We start from the raw sequence: 24,334 nt of genomic DNA on the forward strand, positions 1-24,334 counted from the left end.
TTATATTATATTTTATGAAATAATTTTTTTAATGAGGATAAGGGGTGTGGTGTAACCGGTGCACCGGACGGGGGCAGGTGGTGCAATAACCTGTGAGGCAAGAGGTTCTGTATTGGAGGGAAACTGCCTGTATGCCCTCACTGCTTGAGACCTTGACCCCCATTGGTTATCCTAACTATTTTATGATGTGCTTTTATATGATTTTAAGATGGTTGTTGCCTGTGAGGGAATTAATTAATTTTTCTGATGTGGAAGAGGTACTGTTTATATTTTTCTTGTTTAACTGAATATTATGGTGGTAGATGATGGATATTTTTTTGAATATTATAAACTTATACCATCAGCCTGGGTTTTGTTATTGTAATCCAGCCTTCTGCTTGGTCCCGATTAGTGTTGCTGATCAGGTCAGGCAAAAGAGGGGTTTACACTATTACAAAATTACCCTTGCGATGGATTTTTCGTGTTTATGACATTATTTTACAATGTTAGTAATTATATATATATACTTTCGTTTTAAAAACATATAACCTGTATTTTTAATTAAACAGATTGGCCTTCAATTAAGAAACAGATTTTCCAGCTCCTACGAGTCTTCAAATGTCCAAATACAATTCCAAAAAACAAATAATATTGCCAAATCACCCCAGCCTCCCCATATTTTTCAGTTTACTGAGACGATACGAGGCAGCGCCCGCTTGAGCTGCTACAATGTGGACGCGGCATCAGCCATTTGCGTCTCAAGACAGGCAGCCAACTTCAAACATTTCAGCTTCCTGCTCATTAAATAAAAATTATCTTACAGGAAAAATGGAGTCAAAGTATTCCAGTCAATAGAAATGAGTCTGGCGTTTCGAACGCTGTTTCCGCTTTGTACAACGGAACGAACTACGTTAATAAGATTATGGGACAAGGAAATTCAGTTTCTTTTAGCGTAACGTCCCGACGGCTAAAAATAAAGATAAATCTTCAAACCAAGATCAGCGGAATTCAGTTCGATGGTAACGATGGCGCAACTAGCTATAAGGAACAGACTATCCTTATATTCATTACAAACAGGGGCGCCTCCGAGCAGGGCAATCGCCCGGAGTCCCGCTACTATCAGGACCACGCGCTGGTGTGTTTCATTATTTCACTTGTTGGTCCAGTGATCTGCTAGAAACATGGACATTAATCAAAGAAGGAAAATTAAAAAAATTTTAACACGTAAACTAAAGTACTGGTCAATACAAATTTGAATTAATGATTTCGTATCGGAAAAAAAATTGTAAAGTGTTTATTGCCACGTATAAAAATATTACACTATTCCACAGGAATTCGATCGTGAGTATTTATGAAACTGACACGAGAATAATTTTATCAGGAAAGAATATTAAATTTTCTTAACATAAATTAGCAAACCCATCGTCGTAATGTTAAGTTCCAGGTTGGCTTAAAATTTTGTTTGAAAAAGTATTTTTTTTCAAAGTTTCCTGTGAAAGATTTTCATTAAACTAAGTAGCCCAGATCACTGCAAAGTATAGACGCCATTATTTACAATCCCTCAAATCCCACAAATATGCATTAAAGGACGCAGGAGACTTTTTTTATGAGAGAGTGCATCGGCGTTTTTGTTGAGATCCTTTAAACTATTCGGGTAGTAAAAATAATCTAACATACTTAAAGTTGCAATTTAGATGATCCTTTAGGCTAAAGGGTAATTCAGCAAGGTGTTCGGAAACAGCCAAACTGACGGTACCTACAATGAAACTCATTTCAAAATCATTCGTCTTATATTCACATTACACAACCACAAAAAAAAAAAAAAAAAAATCACCAGAAATTAAAAAATTCGCGAATTTGTAAACTATCGTGTGAAAAAAAAGTAAGTTTTTTCATAAACAGTGACGTCAGCTGTTCACGAACCACATACTCTGTTAAAATGTTTTGAAAACTAAGAGTACCTCGAAATCTTTTTTGCAATAAAATACATTTCCCATCCAATCTACTCTAAAAAAAATCATCAGTTTTCCGTGTTTCTCTCCCAATAACTTCTCTCAGAGAAAACCTTCTACCATTCGCATCATGAATCCTTACAGTAAATACGTTCCCCAATCCCTTGCAAGCTGTATCACCCTTCCCTAGCGACCTTCTTGTTTTTCTTCTTTCAGATGAACTCAATTTCCATGAGCCACGTTTTTGCCTGGCTTCCATTACTCGAGTCCTTTGCCTTGGCGACATAACCTTCCTCCCCCTCCCCCAGCCATCCACCACCTCCCGGCTCTTTCGAAAGAACCCCTTTGTCAATATGCTAGTGTTTAGTTCATCTTGTTACGCTCCCAGAGAAACAGCGGGGAAATTACACGAAGATTACATCGCAGATTTATTACACGGGTAGTAGACAAAAGAAAGGACATTATCTACACATCACCTCTCTCCCTTCACAAACTTACACTTTCGTAATGATATTTAGCTGAGCTGTATTAAATGTCTTTTTTCTCAACTCGTCAAGCAAGTCGAAAGCGAAATACTAAAAACTTACAGCACAGTCACCTTTAAATGTATAAACATTGGCGGTAAATCGCAACTACTTTCCAAACTCATAGACGTTTCAAAGTTTTGTTCTGATTGCATATTCTCCTTTCGCCCACGATCATTCTTAGTAGTAAATATATATATATTGGTTCCTTCGGCGCCAGGCGCCAGGCGCTGGTGCCTGGTGCTGACCGTCATCTTCGATTTTTGACGTCACGGCGGCCATATTGGATGACCTTAACCTTTAAATTTGACCTTGACCTTCAGAATTTTCCAAAATACCAGTTTTTTGAAGAAAAAAAATTCCTCCAAAAAATCTCAAAAAAATTTGATAATTCAAAAATTAGGGTTTCCAAAAACCTCAAAAGTCTTTTTGCCTTACAAAGAACACAAAATCCTTAAAGCGGCTGAAAAGTCCTAAGAGCTAGTCGCTCTAAGCCGCCGTGGTTATGACCTTGAAAATTAGAATGCCATGGCCGCCATTTTGAATTATGACATCACCGTTGCAATTTCCGTTACGGCCAACATCTTGGAATACTTTATTTATTATCCGATTTTAATGAAAAAAAATTTAAACTTTATTAAAATAAATTACTTGTTTCACCTGCATTTGTATAATGTTGAGAAATTAAATAAATAATTTAAATTACAAAAATTTATTGTTTTATTTATTGTATTCTGATTTCTAACTAAGCCTGTGTTCTCGCTACTGTGTGTGTTCATTCCTTGTCTACTGTGTGTACTGTGTGTTCATTCCGTTTCCTGTGTGTGTACTGTGTGTTCATTCCGTTTCCTGTGTGTACTGTGTGTTCAGTGCGTTCTTTTGTTGAATGTGTGATGTTTCGTTAAATGCGCGTATTCAAACCTGTAGTATCTCTGAATGTTTACTAGCCAAAACCTTTGTCTTGATAAATCATTTTTCAGGGAATCTTTGTATTCTTGTAAGCGTAAAACATGTTACGTTGGTTTAATTAAATATACTTACCTGACGTCGAAGATGGTCATGCGGTTCAGAAAAGACTGGTCTATATGTCTGACATTGTTCATGACCCTGTCTCGCGGTCCGAAGATGCTTGGTCTATATGTATGTATGGCTCTGTACATGAAAGTTTTAGAGGTTATTCTAAGTATCGAAAAAATAGGATTTCATGTTAGGCTTATCGACAATGTATTTAATTCGTCGGACAGGTATATTGTCTTGAGTTGATTTTCGTAGAGTGAATTATTAATAAACTCCGCGAAAGGTAATGGAAAACAGAATATAAAATTTATTTAATATTTAGTTACACTTGCCATTGACCGAGAAAAAAACTAAGCACAGTAATACATAGATTCAATATGTAAATTAATAAGTGTATAAGTGTATTTTTCTGAGAGTTTTAGAATTTTTCCCGAATTTGTAGCTAAATAATTACGAATTTCCAAGATGGCATCCAAATGACAATATGGCGGGCGCCTCTGTAATAACAAATGATTACTGCACTCTAGCGGGTAAAACTTAAACTAATATGACGGTAGCGCACTCTAGTAAACGAAGACCAGATGGAGGCCTCCAGCGGACGAAAACAATATGGCGGATGTGACATCATACCAGCTGATGATATATACCTTGTTATTGGAGGTGGGAGGTCAGTCTGCAGGTGCTTCTGTGGAAGAAGGATCTATCGTAATTTTTTCCTCCAGGTTCGAACAGAGGACTTCCAGGCCCAAGTTTATTTTAAAATTGTATTTTATTTAAGTTTGATTAATAAAATTTGATTATAATTTTTTAATTTTTTCCAATTTTCTACCATAAAAATTACAGTTTTCCAATATGGCAGCCCTAAAGAAGATTGAAATGATGTTTTTTAAAGATTTTTATTAAAATTTTTATTATAAATTATTTTCATTAATTTTATAATTTTTCCCGAATTTTTAGCATTGTAATTACGGATTTTCAAGATGGCGGACATGTTGCCATACTAGCTGGTGATATATATCTTAGAACAAGTGATGGGAGGTCAGTCTGCTGGCAGCCGCATGAGTAGGGGCAGGCATTTTTCGCGAATAAATCTGAACGCCTATTAGACTGCAACAAGCCATACTCACACCAGCGGTTTCTTCCTTCTGATTGGCAGACGTCTGCGAGGGAAGTCGTTGCCTTATTTGACCGAGCCAATCAGGACGTGTTTGCATCCGCACTGATTCGCTGTGATTGGTGTTGTAACAATCGATATTGACCTGAAATAAACTCACCCTATCACGAGACACAGACGAAGCTACAATGTTTTAACTTTCAGCTAGTCTCAGAATCTTTTCGCGAAATATGCATGCCCCTACGCATGAGGGAAGGATCGGTTGCCATTTTTATTTTTTGCCCTCGTCGGGTTCGAACAGAGGACTCATATCTCCATGTCAGTGTGTGTTTTTTAAATATTTTTATTAAAAAATTTAACACATTTTTTTATAATTTTTATATTTTTTATTAAAATCTGATTTAAATAAAATAAATATTTTCAAGATGGCGGCCGTAACGGAAATTGCAACGGTGACATCATAATTAAAAATGGCGACGTTGGCATCCTAATTTTCAGGGTTATGACCACGGCGGTTAGGAGCGACTAGCTCTTAGGACTTTTATGCCGCTTTCAGGATTTTGTGTTCTTTCTAAGGAAAAAAACTGTTGAGGTTTTTCAGAATCCAAATGTTTTAATTATTTAATTTTTCTGAGATTTTTTGGCAGAATTTTTTTCCAAAAAACTGGAAAATTTGGCGACTTTTGAACAAATTTTGAAGGTCAAGTTCAAATTTCAAGGTCAAGGTTATCCAAGATGGCCGCCGTGACGTTACAAATCCAAGATGACGGTCGGCACCAGGCACCAGCGCCTGGCGCCTGGCACCGGAGGAACCAATTTATATACCTACTATTCTGATGCAAGATGCGAGTTGATTCAGATTGTCCGAAAGTGTTTTTTTCACACGTCACATGCTTTGACAATCACAAGACTTGGTCTCACTCACCTTTTAATTTGCGTAACATCTTAGCTCTCGGTAAACTGCATTTTGTGGGAGTAATGTTATGAATGCGACGGAAGTCAAGGAACGAAAACATGAAACAGGCGGTGCTGCTACTTATAGCGGATGGCGCGAACCAAAGTTCACAAAGCCAAATGCAAACTATAAAGTATTAACTTATTTAAAGTGATTAATCGGAGTCATTTCATTAGATACTTCAAAAGTTATGTATGCAAATGGAATGATTCGACAGTTGACGTAGCTGCTCCGGTGGGAAATTCTAACGTTGTGATTCGTGTCAAGAAAATTGCATGTATTTATTAAGCTCGCCATTATTTTGAAGAATTCTAAGTTACAGTTCGTGTGCGAGTTTCGTATTATAAATGGTATTTGCAAAATGAGAACACATGAGTTTGCTCGTTACCGAGGTTACATGTTACACATCACTGGCGAGTAATAAAAACCTCCATTGCGTTTGTTGTTTTTTTTTTCTCACTATAATTTAAATGGGTTTTTGCGAAGTATAATAATATGAGTGTAAATATTCGCGCAAGAGATAATAATTACAAACATTTGCGCGACTTTTTACACTTGTTATACTATACTGGTGAGTATCTGTTGAAAATATTAGTGACAGAACAACAAATGCAAGGGAGATATCGAATTAAAATTTTAGAAAAAGCCCTTACGTAATAGTAATGCTGAGAAAATTTAAATATCAAAATGGAGTTTGACACTGAACTTTGAGTCGAGAACGTAAGTAAACAAGGGTGAATAAAATTAATATGGAGGTATTTGAGCACGTGCACGTACTTCAGAGAAAAATGAAGAAGAGAATACAAAAGAATAAATTTTAACCATTGAAATTTTTCATGTTCAAAGCACATAGGTGTTTTGTTCATTCCGTTCCTGAAACGATAACACAAGAAACTCTTTGTTATTTCAGGTTATTGCTTCGAGGCTTTCACTTCTGTCTTCACCAGAGATTCTAAAAAAAATACCGTTGGTTAGACGTAGACTTGCATGCAAACGGAGCTAACCTGAACATGAATTAAATATCAGCAGTACGTTTCATCGCTGAGTTCATGTCCACCAGATACGTTCACCAGAAAAAAATTCTATGTTCTGGTGTTAGAAAAAATATAAGTGAACATTACACTAAACGGGTGTCATCTCATAATAACATTCAAATAAGTATACGTACATTTCAATCGGAAAATACACCGTTGTTAGAACATTTCATCCACTACGTGTAGATTATGAAATCATGTATGAATTCTCGAAAATTATAAATAACCTATACGAATAGTTAACATACGGAGGCCTAATATTTCTCCTGAAGTAAAATGAAAATATTGTTTGACTTAAATTGCAAACAACTGAAATTAATAACTGGCTTATTATGTTCCTCAAATTATGACACCAATTTTAAAAGTGATTATAACATATACAGAATCTCACATAACTCAATGTGAAGCCGAGAACCGTTTATAGGCCAATTAATTGCAGTTCTGGTTCCAACAACAAAATTTTAGTTATTACAATTTTTTCATAAGTTTTACAATTTCCACCCTGCACCAAGTTATAAGTGTGACTGCAAACGTTTTCTACGAAATTCTTCACTATTGAAAATGATTTAAAATGAAATTAAACATATTATATTGTTGTGGAGACCACCGCACACTGTAGGTATTATTTATTAATTTACAACTAAATTAGTAGAATATTTTTTTTAATTAATACATTTGGCCAAAATTTGTAAATAATTATATATATGTAGCCTATGTATATTCCGGAACAGGTATACAAAAATTAACATATACCTATCAGGCTTAACCAACTACGATCTCGATACGTACATAGTTAATCATTCGTTAAATTAAATGTATTTTTTAAAAAAAAAAGCTTAATTTCTAGCAAATAAATAACTCGTCTAAAATTTTTTTTCTTCCTGTACTTTATGCCTGAGTATTGCGCAAGGAAAATATTTTTGCAAACAGATTGTCAACGGAATATATATCCTCAGCATGGAATATCTTCAGGATTTATCAGCCTCGGACGAAAATAAAATAAAAAAAGGGAGAGAGAGAAATACGTTTGCAATGTTTACGCCCTGGGAGCCTGTACATACATGCCTTGTCACGCTGTAAAGCTTCCAGCACTTCTGCCGAGAAGCATCTGGCGTAAGCACCGCGCTGGGTCACTAGTTCATGTCAGCAACACACTGGGAGAGGTTTTCCGATTCCCTTTCGTTCGAGGCGAACCAACGGGGACCCCAGCAGCCGGGACTTAACTTGAGGAGGCGAGACCGGAGGTGCGTGCGGCACCACAAAACAAGAGAATGATAAATTCCAGAATAAACCTGATATTTACATTCTCAGGGTCAGACACCAGAACAATCTGCGTTCCCCCTCACAGAGGCGGACCCAAAAAGAAAAGAAACAATGTAAGCAAGTGATGTGTAACATCTAACCTCGGTAAAGAGCAAATTTGCGTGTTCTCATGTTGCAAATACACTTATAATACGAAATTCAGACGAATTTTAACGTAGGAATCTTTGGAATAATGCCGCTCGGCTTTTCAGGGAACGGTTTACAATTAACTTTTAAAAATTGGAGGTACTGGGACGACAAAAAGCATAAATTCCCGCGTAAGAATCCGAACCGAGTATTACTGCGCACGCTATTTTGTAGGATTACAGTTGTTTTCATGTACATGTGCAAATTTACCAATATCTGCAATTTTACATGTATATTTATGTTCAATTTATATATATATAAAACAATCTAATGTGTAGTGCCGCCACTGCTGCAGTCGAGCAGCGCATTGTGCCAACATAACGCCGCTCGGGCCATCAAGAGAACAACCAACTCCCGATACCGTATCTCCAACTCCCTCCCGCCCTCGGCCAAACAACCAACGCCATTCATAAAGCTTCCTCGCGCTATGCCCCGCGGAGGCATCGCGCGCCCAGATACGATAATCGTTCACGAACAGAGATAAGAGACGCAGTTCCAGGTACATGGATGGAGTATAAAGGCTTGTTTATGGCCGAGGGGTGTGTGTGAAGGCGCGATTATGTAATGCAGCAGCCGTTTGTTGAACGCTTGAAACAGAGTATTCTTGGGGAAGCCTCACCGTTCAGAGAGCCATACCAATTCAGAATTTCTCCAGAGTTGGCCGATAGCACGTAAAAAAAAAAAACCACCATATTGCAAGGTTTGATATATTTTACGGCCATAACAGTATTTTAAAGAACGCTAACTTAACTTAACCAAACATTCATTTTAGTTGCGATAACCTAGCCTACCCCACCGGGGAAAACAATAAAGAACTGTCATTTGTTACACTGACCGAACCTAATCCAAACTTATATTTTACTTCGGTAAGCATCGGAACTGTTTGGGTTACGGTTGCGGCTTTCATCCATGTGAACTGTAGGCTATCCTTATTCTTGGCTGCAGCGACACGGGTGTGTTTCGGCCTGGGCTTGGACGGCCAGCACATACTGGCGCAGTTGTTGAAAATAAAATACAGTAAGCATGTTAAGGTTCCAACTGACTTACGATAAGCACGAATAAATATAGTTGATCAAAACAGGCAAAAAAAAATCGCTACTGTTGAAAACTAACGTAAATAACTGGGAGAAAAGAGTGAGGTAAAAAAAGCGTCCTAATGCTCCATCAAGGACAAATATAAGAACTATTGTTGTCAACCTAGAATTTATTCCCCTAATTTCAGCAAATAAAAAAAAAATTGCGGGTAAATATTTATACATTTTAACAAGACGAAAATAGCAAAATTCGTTTTTTTGTTTAGGAAATCTTCATTATACCAGTAATTGGATAATTAAGTTGAAATTTCAATGTTTAGTTATTATATTTTTAATAATAAATGTAATTTAATCAGTAAAAAGGTGTACTGACGTCATAAACGCACAATCGTTTGGCGAGAACGAGTCAACTGGTTAGGCAAGTGAGTAAATAAATAATCAAATGTAAAACGGAAACACGTGGAGCTAATTGATGCACACTATGACTGAGAGGCGAGGCCACAGCTCCCCGCAAAGGGTTCGAATCCCGACGGGTCAAAACAGAGTAAAACTTTCTGCGAGTAAAAATGTGGCGGAAGCTGGTTGGTTTTCTTTGGATTCTCCCAACTCTTAAACAAAGGCTTTCCGTAGCTGCTACATCTATAGTCAACCCTCATTACCTCCAATGAATACTAAGTCAAAGAAACGTTAAACTCTTATTCATTCTTTCATTCATTCATTCATTATGTGGAAGAGCAATTGGTAGGCCTACATCTTCATATGAATATCCAGGCAAGCGAAGCACATCATATTAGTAAATTTTGCTTATATAATGTAACGAGTGAGGTTATTCTCATCTACAAATTATTCTTGTGTTAGGTATTATTAATTTCTATTGGTTTATAGAGTTATAATATACTTCTTATCTTATATTTAGAATTCTCGTGTCACAGTGTTAGTTATCATACTCCTCCGAAACGGCTTGACCGATTTTTTTTTAAAATTTTGTATGCATATTCAGTAGGTCTGAGAATCGGCTACTATCTATTTTTCATACCCCTAAGTGATAAGGGTTGTCCACCCCAAACACTTACTTTTTAATTTTTAGACAAAAATTTTTATTTTATTTTTTTTATAATGTGGCATTAAAAAATACATAAAACCCTAAATTTTCACCCTTCTATCACCAACCCCTACTTCTTAATAGAATTTTATATTTTTCAACCCCGGTCGATAGCTGATCAATTAACACTTGATCAACCTTCCCCGCCTACAGCGAGCTCATTACCTGGATTAACACATAGACCACATATTAATATGAAATTCCATCCCTAAGGGAGTGAAAAAGTGATAATTTCATTTTATAACAGAAAAAATCATAGGTCATAGACATACAAATAGTGAGTGAGTGTCATTTCTTTATGTCTGCCACACGATCATACACATAGTAAGGTCTGACAAATTCATATTTTTCACCTTGGTGAGACCAGCTCGCTTAGTGGAGCTCGCAGTGGCTAGCAAAATAAAGGCGCTCATAACAGTTTTGTTCTTAACTTCGTCAATAGATAGAGTTAGTTGCCTTGAATTTTAAACGCACCATCGTTTGATGCGTTAGTCATGTCTTTAATGTTCGTTTGTTTGTGCCGTATGCGTTCCTATACCATTCATCCAATTGCGATGAAATTTTGGTGAGTTGTTATGCGCATGCCCGTGAAGGTTTCTGAGACGGTATAACTATTTTGCAATAGTTGGAGCACGAATCGTTTCAAAAAATGTGTTTATTTCATAAATGCCCGGGTAAGAAACAGAACCTACTATCTTGTAGTGATACAGTTGTTTCATGTAAATGTACAAATTGGCAACTATCTGTAAGCTCACATGACTATTTATATTCCATTAAAAAAAAATTACATTGCCTAAATTTGTTAGATCAAACTTTATCCAGACACTCAGTATTCCATATTATATGCTTTCACTATTATTTTTAATAAACCAGTGGTTCAGCTCCAACTTCAAAGGCTTATACCTTGTTTGATTCTTAAATATAACTTATTATACGTTGTTTATGGCTCGTGGTTAGGTACACCTGTATTTCGCGAATACATTTCGTGTCAAGGTAGTCCTCAAAACCCTGCAGCTTCTTCTTATCGCTATTGGCTGTGGTCGTAGTGAGAGGTGTTTCCCCGCACTTGACCGGGCCAATGAGAATGTGGATACCTGTACTGCTGTGCGCCCACAAATTCACCACAGTGTTTTGTGAAATACCTTGACAAGAAATGTGTTCGCTTAATAAAGGTATCGCAACTCATGGTTCAGTTTAAGAGAAGGCGTACACGTCTTCACGCGCCTAGTAAAAGTCGAATATTTAAATAAAATGATCAATCGAGGTCACCCCTGGATGTAGAGCTATTGCTCGACTCACCCGTATCCTCCTCATGGCGGCGACTATCTCCACCCTGCTGGTGGGCCTGGGGACGTCCAGGGTCCCGATGTACTGAAACAAAACAGAAACGAAAATAAATACCACCTCATTCCAAGCCCGTCATGCATACTGGAAGAGACCACACCAGACATCTGCGGAATTTTCGCTATTATTAGTGTGTAACATCTTGGCTCTCGGTATAAGGTAGAAGTAATTTTGTGAATTGAACGGAAGACGCGTGGAAAGGAAATGTGTAATCACGGTGCTGCCATCTTTGGCGGATGGCGAAAAAATAAAGTCCACAAACACAAAGTGAAACTTTATAGTTTTGACTGTTTAATTTACGTTAATTTATTCAAATTCGTTCCTGAAAATCAAGTCTAAAGCAGGAGTTTATTATTATTTCAAGAATTTTTCCCTTATATAGGAGCCAATTAATTTAATAATATAAAATTTAGGTCTGCTAATCACATGATTCAATAGTCGACGTAGCTGCTCCGGCAGCGAATTCTAGCGGAGGGTGCAGATGACTACGTGTGATTCGCGTCCAGAAATGTAGTTGAAAACACAATTTGCGTGTATTTTTATCACGCTCGGCGTTAATTTAAAGAATTCTACATAAAATTTCGTGTTCGAGTTTCGTATTACACGTGTATTTGCACCACGAGAACACATTAATTCGCTCGTTACCGAGGTTAGACGTCACACATCTCTGACGAGTACTGAAAGAACACCTTGGAAAGATCTGACCGAATCATGTCCGACCCGGAGAGAAGGTGAAGTGTGGCATCAGCCAATTAACATATGACATCGACTTGATTACACACATGTTTGTGGATTCTATCCTGGCACCAGAATATAATTGCGAATTTTGTAGGTTTGTCATCATTGGATCGTGCGTCCCTTTACACTCACTGAAGGACTGTAAACCAATCACATACTTGGAAAGAAACATGTGACCCATTCATGATGAATTAAGGCAGAGGGTACAATGTGGCAGTCAGCCAATCAGTAAACCACATCTACCCCATTATGTACAATCATGTGGATTCTACCCTGGTGTAAGGAAATAATTTTACTTTTATCTGGACATCACTCATTACTAGTGTTATGCATTTTTCGCAAAAAGATTTTGTGACTAGCTGAAAGTTAAAACACTTAGCATCGTCTGCGTTTCGTGATTGGGTGAGTTTGTTTCAGGTATACGTCCACTGTTTTCCCACTAATCACAGAAGTTTAGTGCGAAGCAAGCACGTCCTGAATGGCCCGGTAAAATAAAGCAATGACTTCTCTCACATATGTTCGCCAATAACAAGAAAGAAATAGCTGGCCCGGGCATAACTTAATGCAGTCTAATGGATGTTCAATTTTTTTTCTCGAAATTGCCTGCCCATATTATTTATTATGAACCAAGCTTTGCCGGCCAAATAAAACTATAATACCATGCTAAATGATCAAAAAAACAACTTCTGATGTTTCACAAACAATGCAATTAGTAGGGAATAATGTCTATGCATACATCGAGAAAGAAAATTCCATTTTATGGTTGAGAGGTGTTCATTGGTTCAAAGTCCACATAAACTGTGTGTGGGTAAATCGTTGAAGAATTCTCACAGTAAAAGATATCATTTAATAAAAATAAGTTTTTTTTTTGTTTTCGAGTAGGACTTCTTGTTAAAACATTTTAGACCAAAAATATTAATAGAGAAGATCAAAATCAGAGGTTTCAAAAACTTTTATTTTAATAAATAGGAGATAAGTGAGGATAAAAATATCTCTAATATCACATTTTTGCGTCTTATATTACGTTGAGGCGATTGGTGAATCTGAATCATCGAACTCATCAGTCCACTACCCTTTGTCCCAGGTCTCATCACTGGGTCACATGTTTGTTTTAAAATTTTTGGCTGGTTTAGAGTCTTCCAAGGAATGTTAAGCACAAAAATGTTCCATTATTGAGAGTATTAAAATGCATTCCAGTTTGCAGCTGTGAATGTTGTCCAGTAAGAACCTGAATTTTGCAGTATCTGGGGCTTATAAACTAAGTTACGCTGACAAAAATGATTATTATATCATGCTTGATGTTCCAACATACGTCACGCAATTTAAAAAAATACAATTGGTAGGAACTTAAACCAAAAATTACAGTTTCAATATCTAGGGTAGAATGTACAATCGTTATGCATACATGGAACCATTTTTTACTTAATGATTGAGAGGTTTCCATTGTCTCAAAGTCTTCCAAACAAACCATTGTGTATCGTTGAAAATCACAAAAGAAAAAAAGTTTATAAGGTTATGAGAAAATCGCGATATGCAACCGCAATTTTTTTCGGTTCGAAAAAAATCCTATGTTAAAAAAAATATTTTTAAAGACAAATAAAATAAAATAAAATAAACAGAAAATATTCAACAGAAAATCACATCACAACCGAAAGTTTCAAATTCATTTTACACATAAATTGGCAAAAAGTAAAGATAAAAATAATTTGTCATCTCCAAGTATAATTTTCAAATGCATCCACTTTAAAGTTACGTAACAACATCCAAAGTCAATTAAAACTTGGAATTAAAACTGACAAGTAAACGTAGAATTTTCCAAGTTCGTCGTAAGAAATATGTATAACAGCACACTTAAGTTGTCAGTGGATATAATTAAGCCCAAGGAAGAAATAGTTTTTCTACTTCATCCTTAAAAATAATAAAGATAGATGCGAATGAATGCTAATCTTAACATGCTTCCTTCGTATTATCTCAAACCTTTCACGAAATAATGTATTTGAAAAAAGTCATAGGCCTACTTTAAGAAACAGGTCATAGTTTTTTTTGGGGGGCGGAGGGGGAAAAACAGAAAATATAATGAAAAAAAAACTAACAGCAACGGATATCCAGCAAAAAAACAAACCGAATTTCCTGACTTTTCTCAAAATCTTTTATAATGTTTCGTTGACCAAAACAAGTATTATTGTTATAGAAAACAACCAATCAAAACCGTTTTGCGCTAATTTATAGCACTGACATAGTCACAGCGTAATTTATTTTTCTTTGGTGTGGCGACACAACTGTTTATAGAGAAATAAATGTTTCGAAAATAATGTACAAAGTAATGTTTTTTACGTCACACTTCGAGGTACCATCACGGATGAAATGCAGCCTTACGTACCAAAAAATACAACTGTGCTCAAATATGCTTGGCATATCAGCATTGCAACAAACTCTGATCCCAAATACAGGATGAGGCTTTGTCTAATGGTTTCTTTTAAATTCCCCAACTTAAAAAGATATACTTTCATGGCCATTCCCTGATATTGCTCTTTTTCAAAATTTTAAAAGTCACTGACCTTCCAATGTCAACCCTGTTTTCGCTGACAGGCCCCGATCTAAAAACGGGCCAACCGGGCATTTGTCCAGAGTGCCAGTTTGTGGTGGATTTGTGGTGGAATTTGAGGTGGAAAAAAAATAGAGGGTTTTTGAGCGACGGGAAAGATAAGTTCTTTTTGTACGGTAATGATTTGATTTAAAAAAATACATGTGTCAGGTAACTTGTCTCACATTTAACAGTTATCGAAAGTAGTATAAATATCCTATCTTTCGGTCACCGTTTTTATATAGCTGAAGTTTCGCCGTCGAATTGTGATTCTTTCTGTACATTGATGTCACGAGCGTGAGGAAAGTCCGAAGATGACCTTACTTCATCTCGTCTTTGCGTCTAATCCTTCTTTTCCCTCTACAGCTTCGCTTCTTCAGGGCTTAGCTCATAGTCTTGAGCCTTGTCACTATTTCCATCTCTCTTTCTCTCCCTGTCTCTCTCTCTTTGAGGTGGAACACGCTAAGCCCCGAAATGTACCCTCGCTAATTCCTTTCCCAGGACTGTCAACCGACCCCAGGTTTCCAGAGAGAAACAGTCGTTGAGGTGACACGTGCTTTGCAGGATGATTACATAACCAGAGGATGATTTGAAACAGTAGCGAGTTCCTCGGTACTTTCCAGAGATGTGAAACATCTTACTTCGGGAACGAGCAAAGTCATGTGTTCTCATGTTACAAATAAACTTATAATACAAAACTCGGACACAAAATTTTAATGCAGGATTTAAAAAAAAAAAAAAATGCCGAGCATGACATATATACGAAAATATTGTGTTTTCAATAACAATTTTTGAAAGGGAATTACAAGTAGTTTGCGCACCCCCCGCAAGAATTCGCTGCCGGAGCAGCTACATAGACTACAGAAGCATTCGATTTGCAGAGGGAAAGGTTAAACTATATAACGAAACGGCTCCGAGAAAAGCGAAAAAGACTTGGCCGGCGTACAGTCAGAGCAGCGCGCGACTGGTAACCAGGGGCGCAACAACAAGGGGGGGGGGGGGCAAGGGTATTTTGCCCCCCCTCTGAAACCTTGAAGTAGGGGCAAACGGGGGCAAAGAAAGTGCTGTGTAATCAATTTTTAGATAATAAAACTGCTTAAATAGCACCATTTTCCACCTTGAAATACAAATTTTCCCGGGGAAGGACCCCCGGACCCCCCGCTTCAATAGGGGGGATCAATGATTCTTCATAAAAAGGTATATTTCCCCCCCCCTTTTGGAAATTTAGTTGTTGCCCCCCTGCTGGTAACCGCTGTGTCGGATTGCCTTTTGTGACATGCGGCGAGCCTCTCCTGCCGGGGTCGCGGCAAGCTGCGAGCTGACCGCAAATCGCGGATCTCCGGAAGGGCGGCGGGGCCCATGCGTCACGCAGTGGCGTGGAAGGGCGCGCGGCGCACATGTCGGACGTCCGATACATCCCGGAACTCGTTATCGCGAGGCAGAAGAGTGTGTGGTCAGCGGCAGAGGCGACACATCCAGGCGACCCAATATCTCCCAACCCCGCGCAACCGGCTGACACGTCTTCCTTCGTCTCCCCGGGACGAGGGAGATGTGTGCGGGACTTCGACAACTTTCCATCGTCCACAGGCCTGAACTGAACAATATATATATATATATATGTGTGTGTGTGTATATATAAATAAGGATGTTGGTATATATGATGTTGATAAACTCCAACACCGTTTGACCGATCACCATGAAAGTCAACACACCGACGTGTTCTTTTTTTTCATTGAGTAGGTTTTTTATGCCATCCTTTTTTTTTGTAACTCGCCGCTAGATGACGCTGCAACGCACCATCTTCAAAACCATTCAACCGATCGCCATGGATAAAGAGAAAATCATGGATCATAGACATGCAAACAGCGATTGTGTGTCATTTCTCTATGTCCACCAAGCCGTCATGTATGGCTGGTTTCCTGACGGTCCGTGAGATCTTCCTTATTCCTTTATAAAATTCCATTATTTACCCCTCATTTTAAAGCTTATCGTGCCGACTAATGACGAAAAATAGACCCACGGTCTATAACTGTACCGCTTCTCTTAAATTTGAGATTTAAAATCATCTATGAAGAGGACCTTTAATGGATGCGTCGATTTTTCGATAGATATAGAATCGGATTCGATAAATATCGAATAGAATATCCACTTAAAACATCAGCGTTTACATATTTCGTTTTTTAATTGCACTTCCGTCATAATAAACAGAACTTATGATAAATAAATATTAGAGGATCCTTCAACTTAACCAAAAATTTCCACTAAAAAACCACTTAAACAAAAACTTCTGGCACGGCAGACTTTTCTTATAAGTAAGTACTTTTGAAATTACTGTTGATGTTTTGTATCACAAACATAACCTACAAACAAAACTTCTTATATTTACTTCTCATAGCTTCAATTAGTGACAATACTTAATTCTTGAATCAATTATTTGTTCACATTGCAGGTTCATTAACATTGAGGAACTTTCAACTTCCATTTAATGTGAAACAAAAATTGAATAGCATTGTTTCTTACATATACAACTCTGCCTTCCAGACTCATTCCTAAATACATGTGCTTGATCCATGGCCTGGATTAATCTTCATAGATTCATCATCAAGAATGGAATACCACACAAAACAATTTGGTGCGCAATGCGGAATTCCGCACGGGTCGACTAGTGTGTGTGTGTGTGTGTGTGTGTGTGTGTGTTGGTGTGTGTGTGTGTATGTTGGTGTGTGTGTGTGTGTGTGTGTATCTGTATGTATATAAGTTTCCTTTTTTTTGTTCTTGTACAAATCCACAATTATACTCTCATCTCGATGAAATTTTGCACACAAAGTAAGATTTTGGGAGGAAAAAACGCACACCCCAATTCCCCATTCCCGTACGCCTTAAAGCAGAAACCCTGTACATCTTGATGATGAAATTTCGCTATTGTATTGTTGATGCCTTCTTCATTTCCATGGCAATAGCTGTCGGATTGTTGACCTTCGCCTTCAAGCGAGTGCACGCTCCTGTCCGACTCGCACTCACTGTCCCAACCGTTTTGCGTGGCAGATATTAATTTAGAACAAGCCATGTTTTTTTCCACATGGGACGACTATACGCGGTGTGTCCAAAAGTCGGCATGGCGTATAATTTGTTTGTTTAAACTCCGTGTTGACAAATAAAAACATTGGTCATCCTTAAGATTTGAAATAAATAATTCAATATACATCAAATATAATGTTTGCTTGGCTGTTTGTTTAATATATAATTAATAACTACTGTCAACATGAAATTTCGAAAGAAAAAAAATTATGAGCTCTTTCAGTACTCACCAGTGGCGTGTAAACATCAAACCTCGGTAACATGAAAATTCATGTGTTCTTACTTATAATACGAAATTTAGACACGAAATTTAACGTTGAATTCTTTAAAATAATGCTGAACGTTAAAAAATATACGCAAATTGTGTTTTCAACTACATTTCTGAACGAGAATCACGCGTATTTTCCGCACCTACCGCTATAATCCGCTATCGGAGCAGCTAATGCGACTATCAAATCATTCGATTTGCAGAGATAAAATTTAAACTATATTGTTACGAACATAAGCAGGGCTGCGGCACGTGGCAACCGCAACGTGAGACGTGCCGTGAGCGCCTGGTAGATTGCGGGGGTCGTCGCTTCCCCCATCCTCCACCCCTCCGCTCACCGCGCGGCGCTCTGCCTCGGCGCCGTTACCTGACACCTGGCAGCTGGAGACTTCGCGGGCCGTCGCACAAGGTGCCGACGCCTGTTTTGATAATTCTTGCGTCGTCGGGTCAGCGCGGAATGACGCAACTGGCCCCGACCGCGCTCGTGAATTCTAGAAGTGGTGACTGGGCCTATATAAGGCCAAGACGCCGGCCTCCGAGTTCAGTTCAGTTCCGGGGCGATAGTCTGAGCGATAGTGCCGCGGATGCGGCGGAGATTCCTGGGCGAGGAGTTCCTCGGCGAGTGGGTTTCTCGGCGATAGTTGGGTGGCGAGATAGCCGCGGGTGCGGCGAGAGTCCGGAGCGAAGTTCCGAGCGAAGCGTCGAGCGGATCCTCGGCGAAAAGGGAAATACGACGGTGGTAGCGGAGTGCGGCGGCGGAGTGCGGCGATGGAGGTCCACGAGGGGTGCTGCGGCGAGAGTTGTGTCAGAGGTGCAGCCCAGCGAGGTGTGCGGTGTGTAAAAATCGAGTGACTGGGGAAAAAACTTTTTTTTAAGTGTAATTGATTATTAGGCATTTTTAGAAGATTATATGGTAGTGATGTAAATATTGGCAATCAATAAAACTGTGTACAGTAAAATCTTTAATTGGGCTATCCATTTACGAACCCATTAGTTTTCCTACGATGATAACAACTGTTTTAATAAACGTAACAATATAATGAAACGGCTCTGATAAAAGCGTAAGGACTAAAAAAACTAAACCCCTGCTTTAGACATTATTTTCGACTAAGAATGTTATTAAAATACTGCCCATTAGACTATAATTAATCAAACAGTTAATACTATAAAGTTTCCTTTTGGCTTTGCGAGCTTCGGTTCATGCCATCCGCCACATGAACTCTATTCCCATCCCACAATGCTTGAAGTCCAGGTAACGCAGGATAGCCACTTCATTATTAGTAAATAAAATTAAACACGAGAAAATGCACTACGAAATATTTTTATTATTCGCAAGACCGTACAGATTTGTTAATTGGAAAGATGAATTCTTTTCAGAGGTAATTTCCTCATTATTTAAATGGCCAGTGTCCAAATATTTATATTTAATGTGCGACTGTGAAATTAAGTGGGACATAAAAAAATCAAGTTAGTAGAAGGATGGTGAAAATGTAAAACTTCGTGTCTTACAGCACCGATAATGTTTATTTTGAAACGATTTTCGTGATTTTTGTGTCCAATCTTCCAGTTTCCTTACTTTAAAGGGATTTTATTTACTTTGTTACCTGTATTTGACATCCTGATACAGAAAAAATTTGTCGCTTAAATTTACTGTACGAATCCGCACTCCGTCAAGTGAAACAATTTTCAACAAATTTGTAGTGAAGTTTCACTGATTTGAAGCAATTCCAAATATTTATAATTCACACTGCTTATGGTCGGCTGCAGACATGCTACATTGCGCCCGCTGCCCTGATTTCTGCGCCCGCTGCCCTGATTTCTCATGATTGGATCACGCGTTTGTTTGCAAATTACTGATTGGTTTCCAGTTCTTCAGGAAGGTAACAAACGATTCAGTTACAGAGTGTATAAAATCTACAACAGTCTATTGTCGATAACAGACATAATATTCTAATAGGCAACTGTCAAATGTTGTTATTAAATACAATAGTCTGTTATCTGATATTATTACAGACAACAATCTGCTATTAAGACAAACAGTATGTGTTCTATTAATATAAACCAAGTCTGCTGTTATAATATTAAAATAATAATACAATGAACAGTTCGTTACTTGCTATTGTTATAGGTAACAGTCTGCTGTTATAATATTACTATAATAATACTACAAAAACAGTCTAATATCTTCTTTATTAGACAGCAGTCTATTGTCTGCTGTTGTTATAGCCAATTCTGTTGTTTACAACAACAGCAGACACCAGTATGTTTTCTATAATAAAAACGCGAATTTTGCAAGTCTTTATATTTATATGAGGAAAAAAGACAGTAACAATAAGTTTCTTCCGCTTCAGGCAACGTTCAATACAAGCAGGGAGATTGTATGGAATGCGAAGCACCTTTTGCATTTCTGCGACGAGTGTGAAGAGATGTCCGAAACATGAAAACTAGTAAAAGTATTGGAACTTGTTTCTAAACAGCGCAGTGTACTAGCATAGATGAATTACTTGAATAACTGAAATACCTGTAAAAAAAAGCTCTAAACAAATACCATTGCAATAAACAAATAAACTGTTTAAGGATTGTCTTAATCCCGGGGCCACTATTTGTGCAGTCTGCTTAGCAATAGTTTAATTATGGGCACCAAATTAAATACCAGCCTAACTTCTTTGGCATTATACCTGTACACTTTTTCAACCCCAGCTAAATAGGATGATTAGTTTCAGAGATGCATATCCAAAGAACTTATATATATATATATTAGTTCTTATATATGTGTGTGTCTTATATATGTGTGTGTGTATGCTCATCCCCCTTAATAATTTTTATGAAAAATATTCTACACATTCGTTCAAGCTCGTTTACTTGCAAAAAATTTATGTAAAATCAAAAGTCACAAAACATAAAACAAACTTATGTAGTTTTGATAGTAAGATACACAATTAATTTGGCATAAAATAAATTATATTAGGTCCTAACAGGTTATAATACCTATTCGTAATCGGATTTCGAATTTTTGTTACACAGTTTTTTTTCTTCAGTTTTGTGAATAAATGCGCATGCCCTAGAGGTCGATGGCAATCAACCTAACACAACACATCTGCGTCAACGGAACGGCTTTCTGTACTTTAGTTGTCGCCTTGAAGATGGTGACCGTAAGGTGTAGCGAAAGGTTTGTAAACTTTAACCCGATTAACGCAACCTCCACCGTACAACAAATACTATTTTTTTATATACTGTTTAACCCATTTGTTTTTCGCTGATAATTATTTGGAGCTCTTCCTACGATTCAGATAATTTTTTTATTCTCTCCCGCCAAAGGGAAATCCGCAGTTGCAAAACTCCCCCTCTCCCCGTTCACGATCAGTGACTGAGATCTCGTCAATTGTTTCTGACAGTTTTCCTGACGTCGCCACAAAATCCAACCCATTCCTCTACCCAACGCTACACCGCCAGTAGATGTAGCGGGGAAGTTGCATCTGTGTGGCCCACTCTGAGTAACATTCTGAGTCATGTAACTTGTCTCAAATCTGACAATTCACATTAGTAGTAATACCAGCGGTCTACTTACCCTTCTGCCACTGTGGTTCCGGTCAAATGTGTTCGGTTAACAACTACATGTGGTTGTCGGTGCTTTGCGAATGACATTTTGGGAGATGGTACCATTGCACTTCTTTTAACGACTGCCCAATTCTCAACAAATTACATGACACACACTATAATAGATGTGTGGTCACGAAGGAGCATTTGACTGACATTATTTTAATTGTTCCAGCCTTAACTGTGGATGTTGGAACAGCACACAACCTTAAGAGGAAATTAATTATTGCACCACACGCGTGTGAAACTGTTTGCGCTGCTAGTCCAATTATCTGGATCGTGGTGGGCCACAAGTAGAGACCCGGAAATTTCGCGGATTCAATAAGTCGCAAGCTAGAATGCAAACCTTCACACTCTCGCACTGTGTTCATGATTGGCCCGCAGTTGTTTGGACACGCCCGTCTACGACCGTGAGCCAATGATGCCCAGCTAGGAGAGAAGTAAGCGAATCAGGTAGTGTCAAATAACAAAAAAAAATGTTCTCGCTAATAAATCAACCACTGGGAAAGTAAACATGGGTTGAGCACACTTATAACTTTAAATTCTATCCTGAGGCCAGAAGAATCCGCGAAATTTCCGGGTCTCTAGCCACAAGTAACAGGGTTATCCATTTGTTGCATGTTATCCATTACGTATAACCTTGTGATTCGACACTGTGCACTGATGTAGGAATTCCCACAGTGTCATTCATCCGTTACAGCGTATCTGCATCAAAACAACGTCCCGTAGATACACCAGAAGGGCAGTTTATCAGTAGCCCAGAGCGCAAATAACTTTCAGCGGCCGCCTTAATGTTTATACACCTCACGCTTAAAATAAGAAAAAAGTGTAAGTCACTTCGTAGGTGGATGTCAAAAGTACTTACAAGTAGGGAGCTGTACGGTGGTTCGAGTTAATTGGCTGATTTGAAGTTTCAGCCAATACACAAGAAACTTTACGAGAATGCATCCGACGGAACTAAAGTTTTATTCTGTGTTAAATTGGGCCGAAAAATGAAGAATGATATGCCACCCGTCCACACTGGTTCTTTCGTCGAGAAGTAACTTCATTTGATGTGCTGGCTACAAATGACGGATCGAACCCGTTGCGTATCTTCGTGTCAAGTTTTGACACGCAACGATGAAACAACGAGTCCCGTCCACACATGCTCATTTTGGCTAAGCAACGGGGCTACGTTACGGTCGCTTGGAACATACGGATACCTATCTTTAGAAACTGGGAAAATATGCAGATTCAATGACTTCTAGGATAGACTTCACAGTTCTATGTACACTCAGTAAAATTTCTGTTACTGATTTTATATTTCTTCTGCTGAGGATAATTCATTGGCCGAAAGTCCTCCTGGTAAACTGTGAGCCAACAGCAGATGCAGCTCAAACATATACATACATATTTGAATTGTAGCCTAGCACAAAATAATGCACGATTTTTAAGTCTCTACGAATACTTCTCTCTCCATGCTAGCCTCGACTATTACACACTCATCAAAGCCACATAAGTGTTCTTGTTGGCTGATACCTTTTGACTGAGCGACACGTGATTCGTTCAACACTGTTCCTCCCTGGTTATTATTGGCCCAGCGTGTTCCAGGGCGAGTCGACAGAACTGTGGGCTAATTATCGACGTGAAGCAGCTGTATATCTGTTACCAGTCTACTTGCCGAATGAATCCGCGAAATACTTGTGCATCTCACAATCAAATATGACCGTTGACAGAATGACAGTGGCAGAAGAGTACATAAAGTAGAGACCGGAATAAATTCACGGATTCATTTTGCGATAGGCAAAAGTTTTGCACCTTTAAGCTGGTTTTGCCATTAGTTCACTGTTTATCTGGAAGGCTCTGGGCCAATGAGAAACCTTCAACTAAAGAAGTATCCAATCATAGACCACCAAGTTGAAACGGCTCACAAGTCAGCAACCAACGAACTGACGTTCTTTGCCAGACTATACAGAGGACTGAGTAGTCTACCATGAAGGTCAATGAACCCGCGAATTTTTCCATCCCTTATACATAAGATGGGGCAGGAAATTTCGAGAACAAATCTGAAAGCCTATTAGACTGAAAAAAGGCATACCCGTACCAGCGGTTTCTACCTTGTGATTGGCGGCCGTCTGCGAGAGAAACCGTTGCCCTATTTCACCGAGCCACTCAGGACGCGTTTGCTTCCACACTGAATTACTCTAATTGGTGTGCTGACAGTTTACATGAACCCGACAGAAACTCACCCAATCACGAAACACAGACGATGCTACAGTGTTTTAACTTTCAGCTAGTCTCGGAATCTTTTCGCGAAATGTAAATGCCCCTATACATAAGTCACTGGTAATACCTTTGACCACCGCCAAATTTTAAACAGGTTACATGCCACTGACTACATGCACTTAATAAAGTTGACATTCCTATGTACGTTATGACATATGGCTACCTATTGTTATCATTGTTGCCTGAAATTTCCACTTAGGTGTATACTCATGCTTTTGCGAAGAACTCGGAGTAGAACATGTAGGATTCAACTGAATAAACATGTGTTATGACAAGTTTTCTCGAAGTTATATGCTTGCA

The 24,334-nt window shown here is 38.3% G+C and overlaps 1 protein-coding gene across 1 annotated transcript in view; it reads right to left on the bottom strand.

Moving 5' to 3' along the window:
* The window catches only part of LOC134546247 (carboxyl-terminal PDZ ligand of neuronal nitric oxide synthase protein-like), a 765,750-nt gene that overhangs the window by 435,177 nt on the left and 306,239 nt on the right, over positions 1 to 24,334 (bottom strand). The window contains exon 2 of the mRNA XM_063388932.1: positions 11,460 to 11,531. Coding sequence (XP_063245002.1) covers positions 11,460 to 11,531 — 72 coding nt within the window. The remainder of the gene's footprint in view (positions 1 to 11,459; positions 11,532 to 24,334) is intronic.

Source organism: Bacillus rossius, chromosome 1 (assembly GCF_032445375.1).
Source record: "Bacillus rossius redtenbacheri isolate Brsri chromosome 1, Brsri_v3, whole genome shotgun sequence".
NCBI lineage: Eukaryota > Metazoa > Arthropoda > Insecta > Phasmatodea > Bacillidae > Bacillus > Bacillus rossius.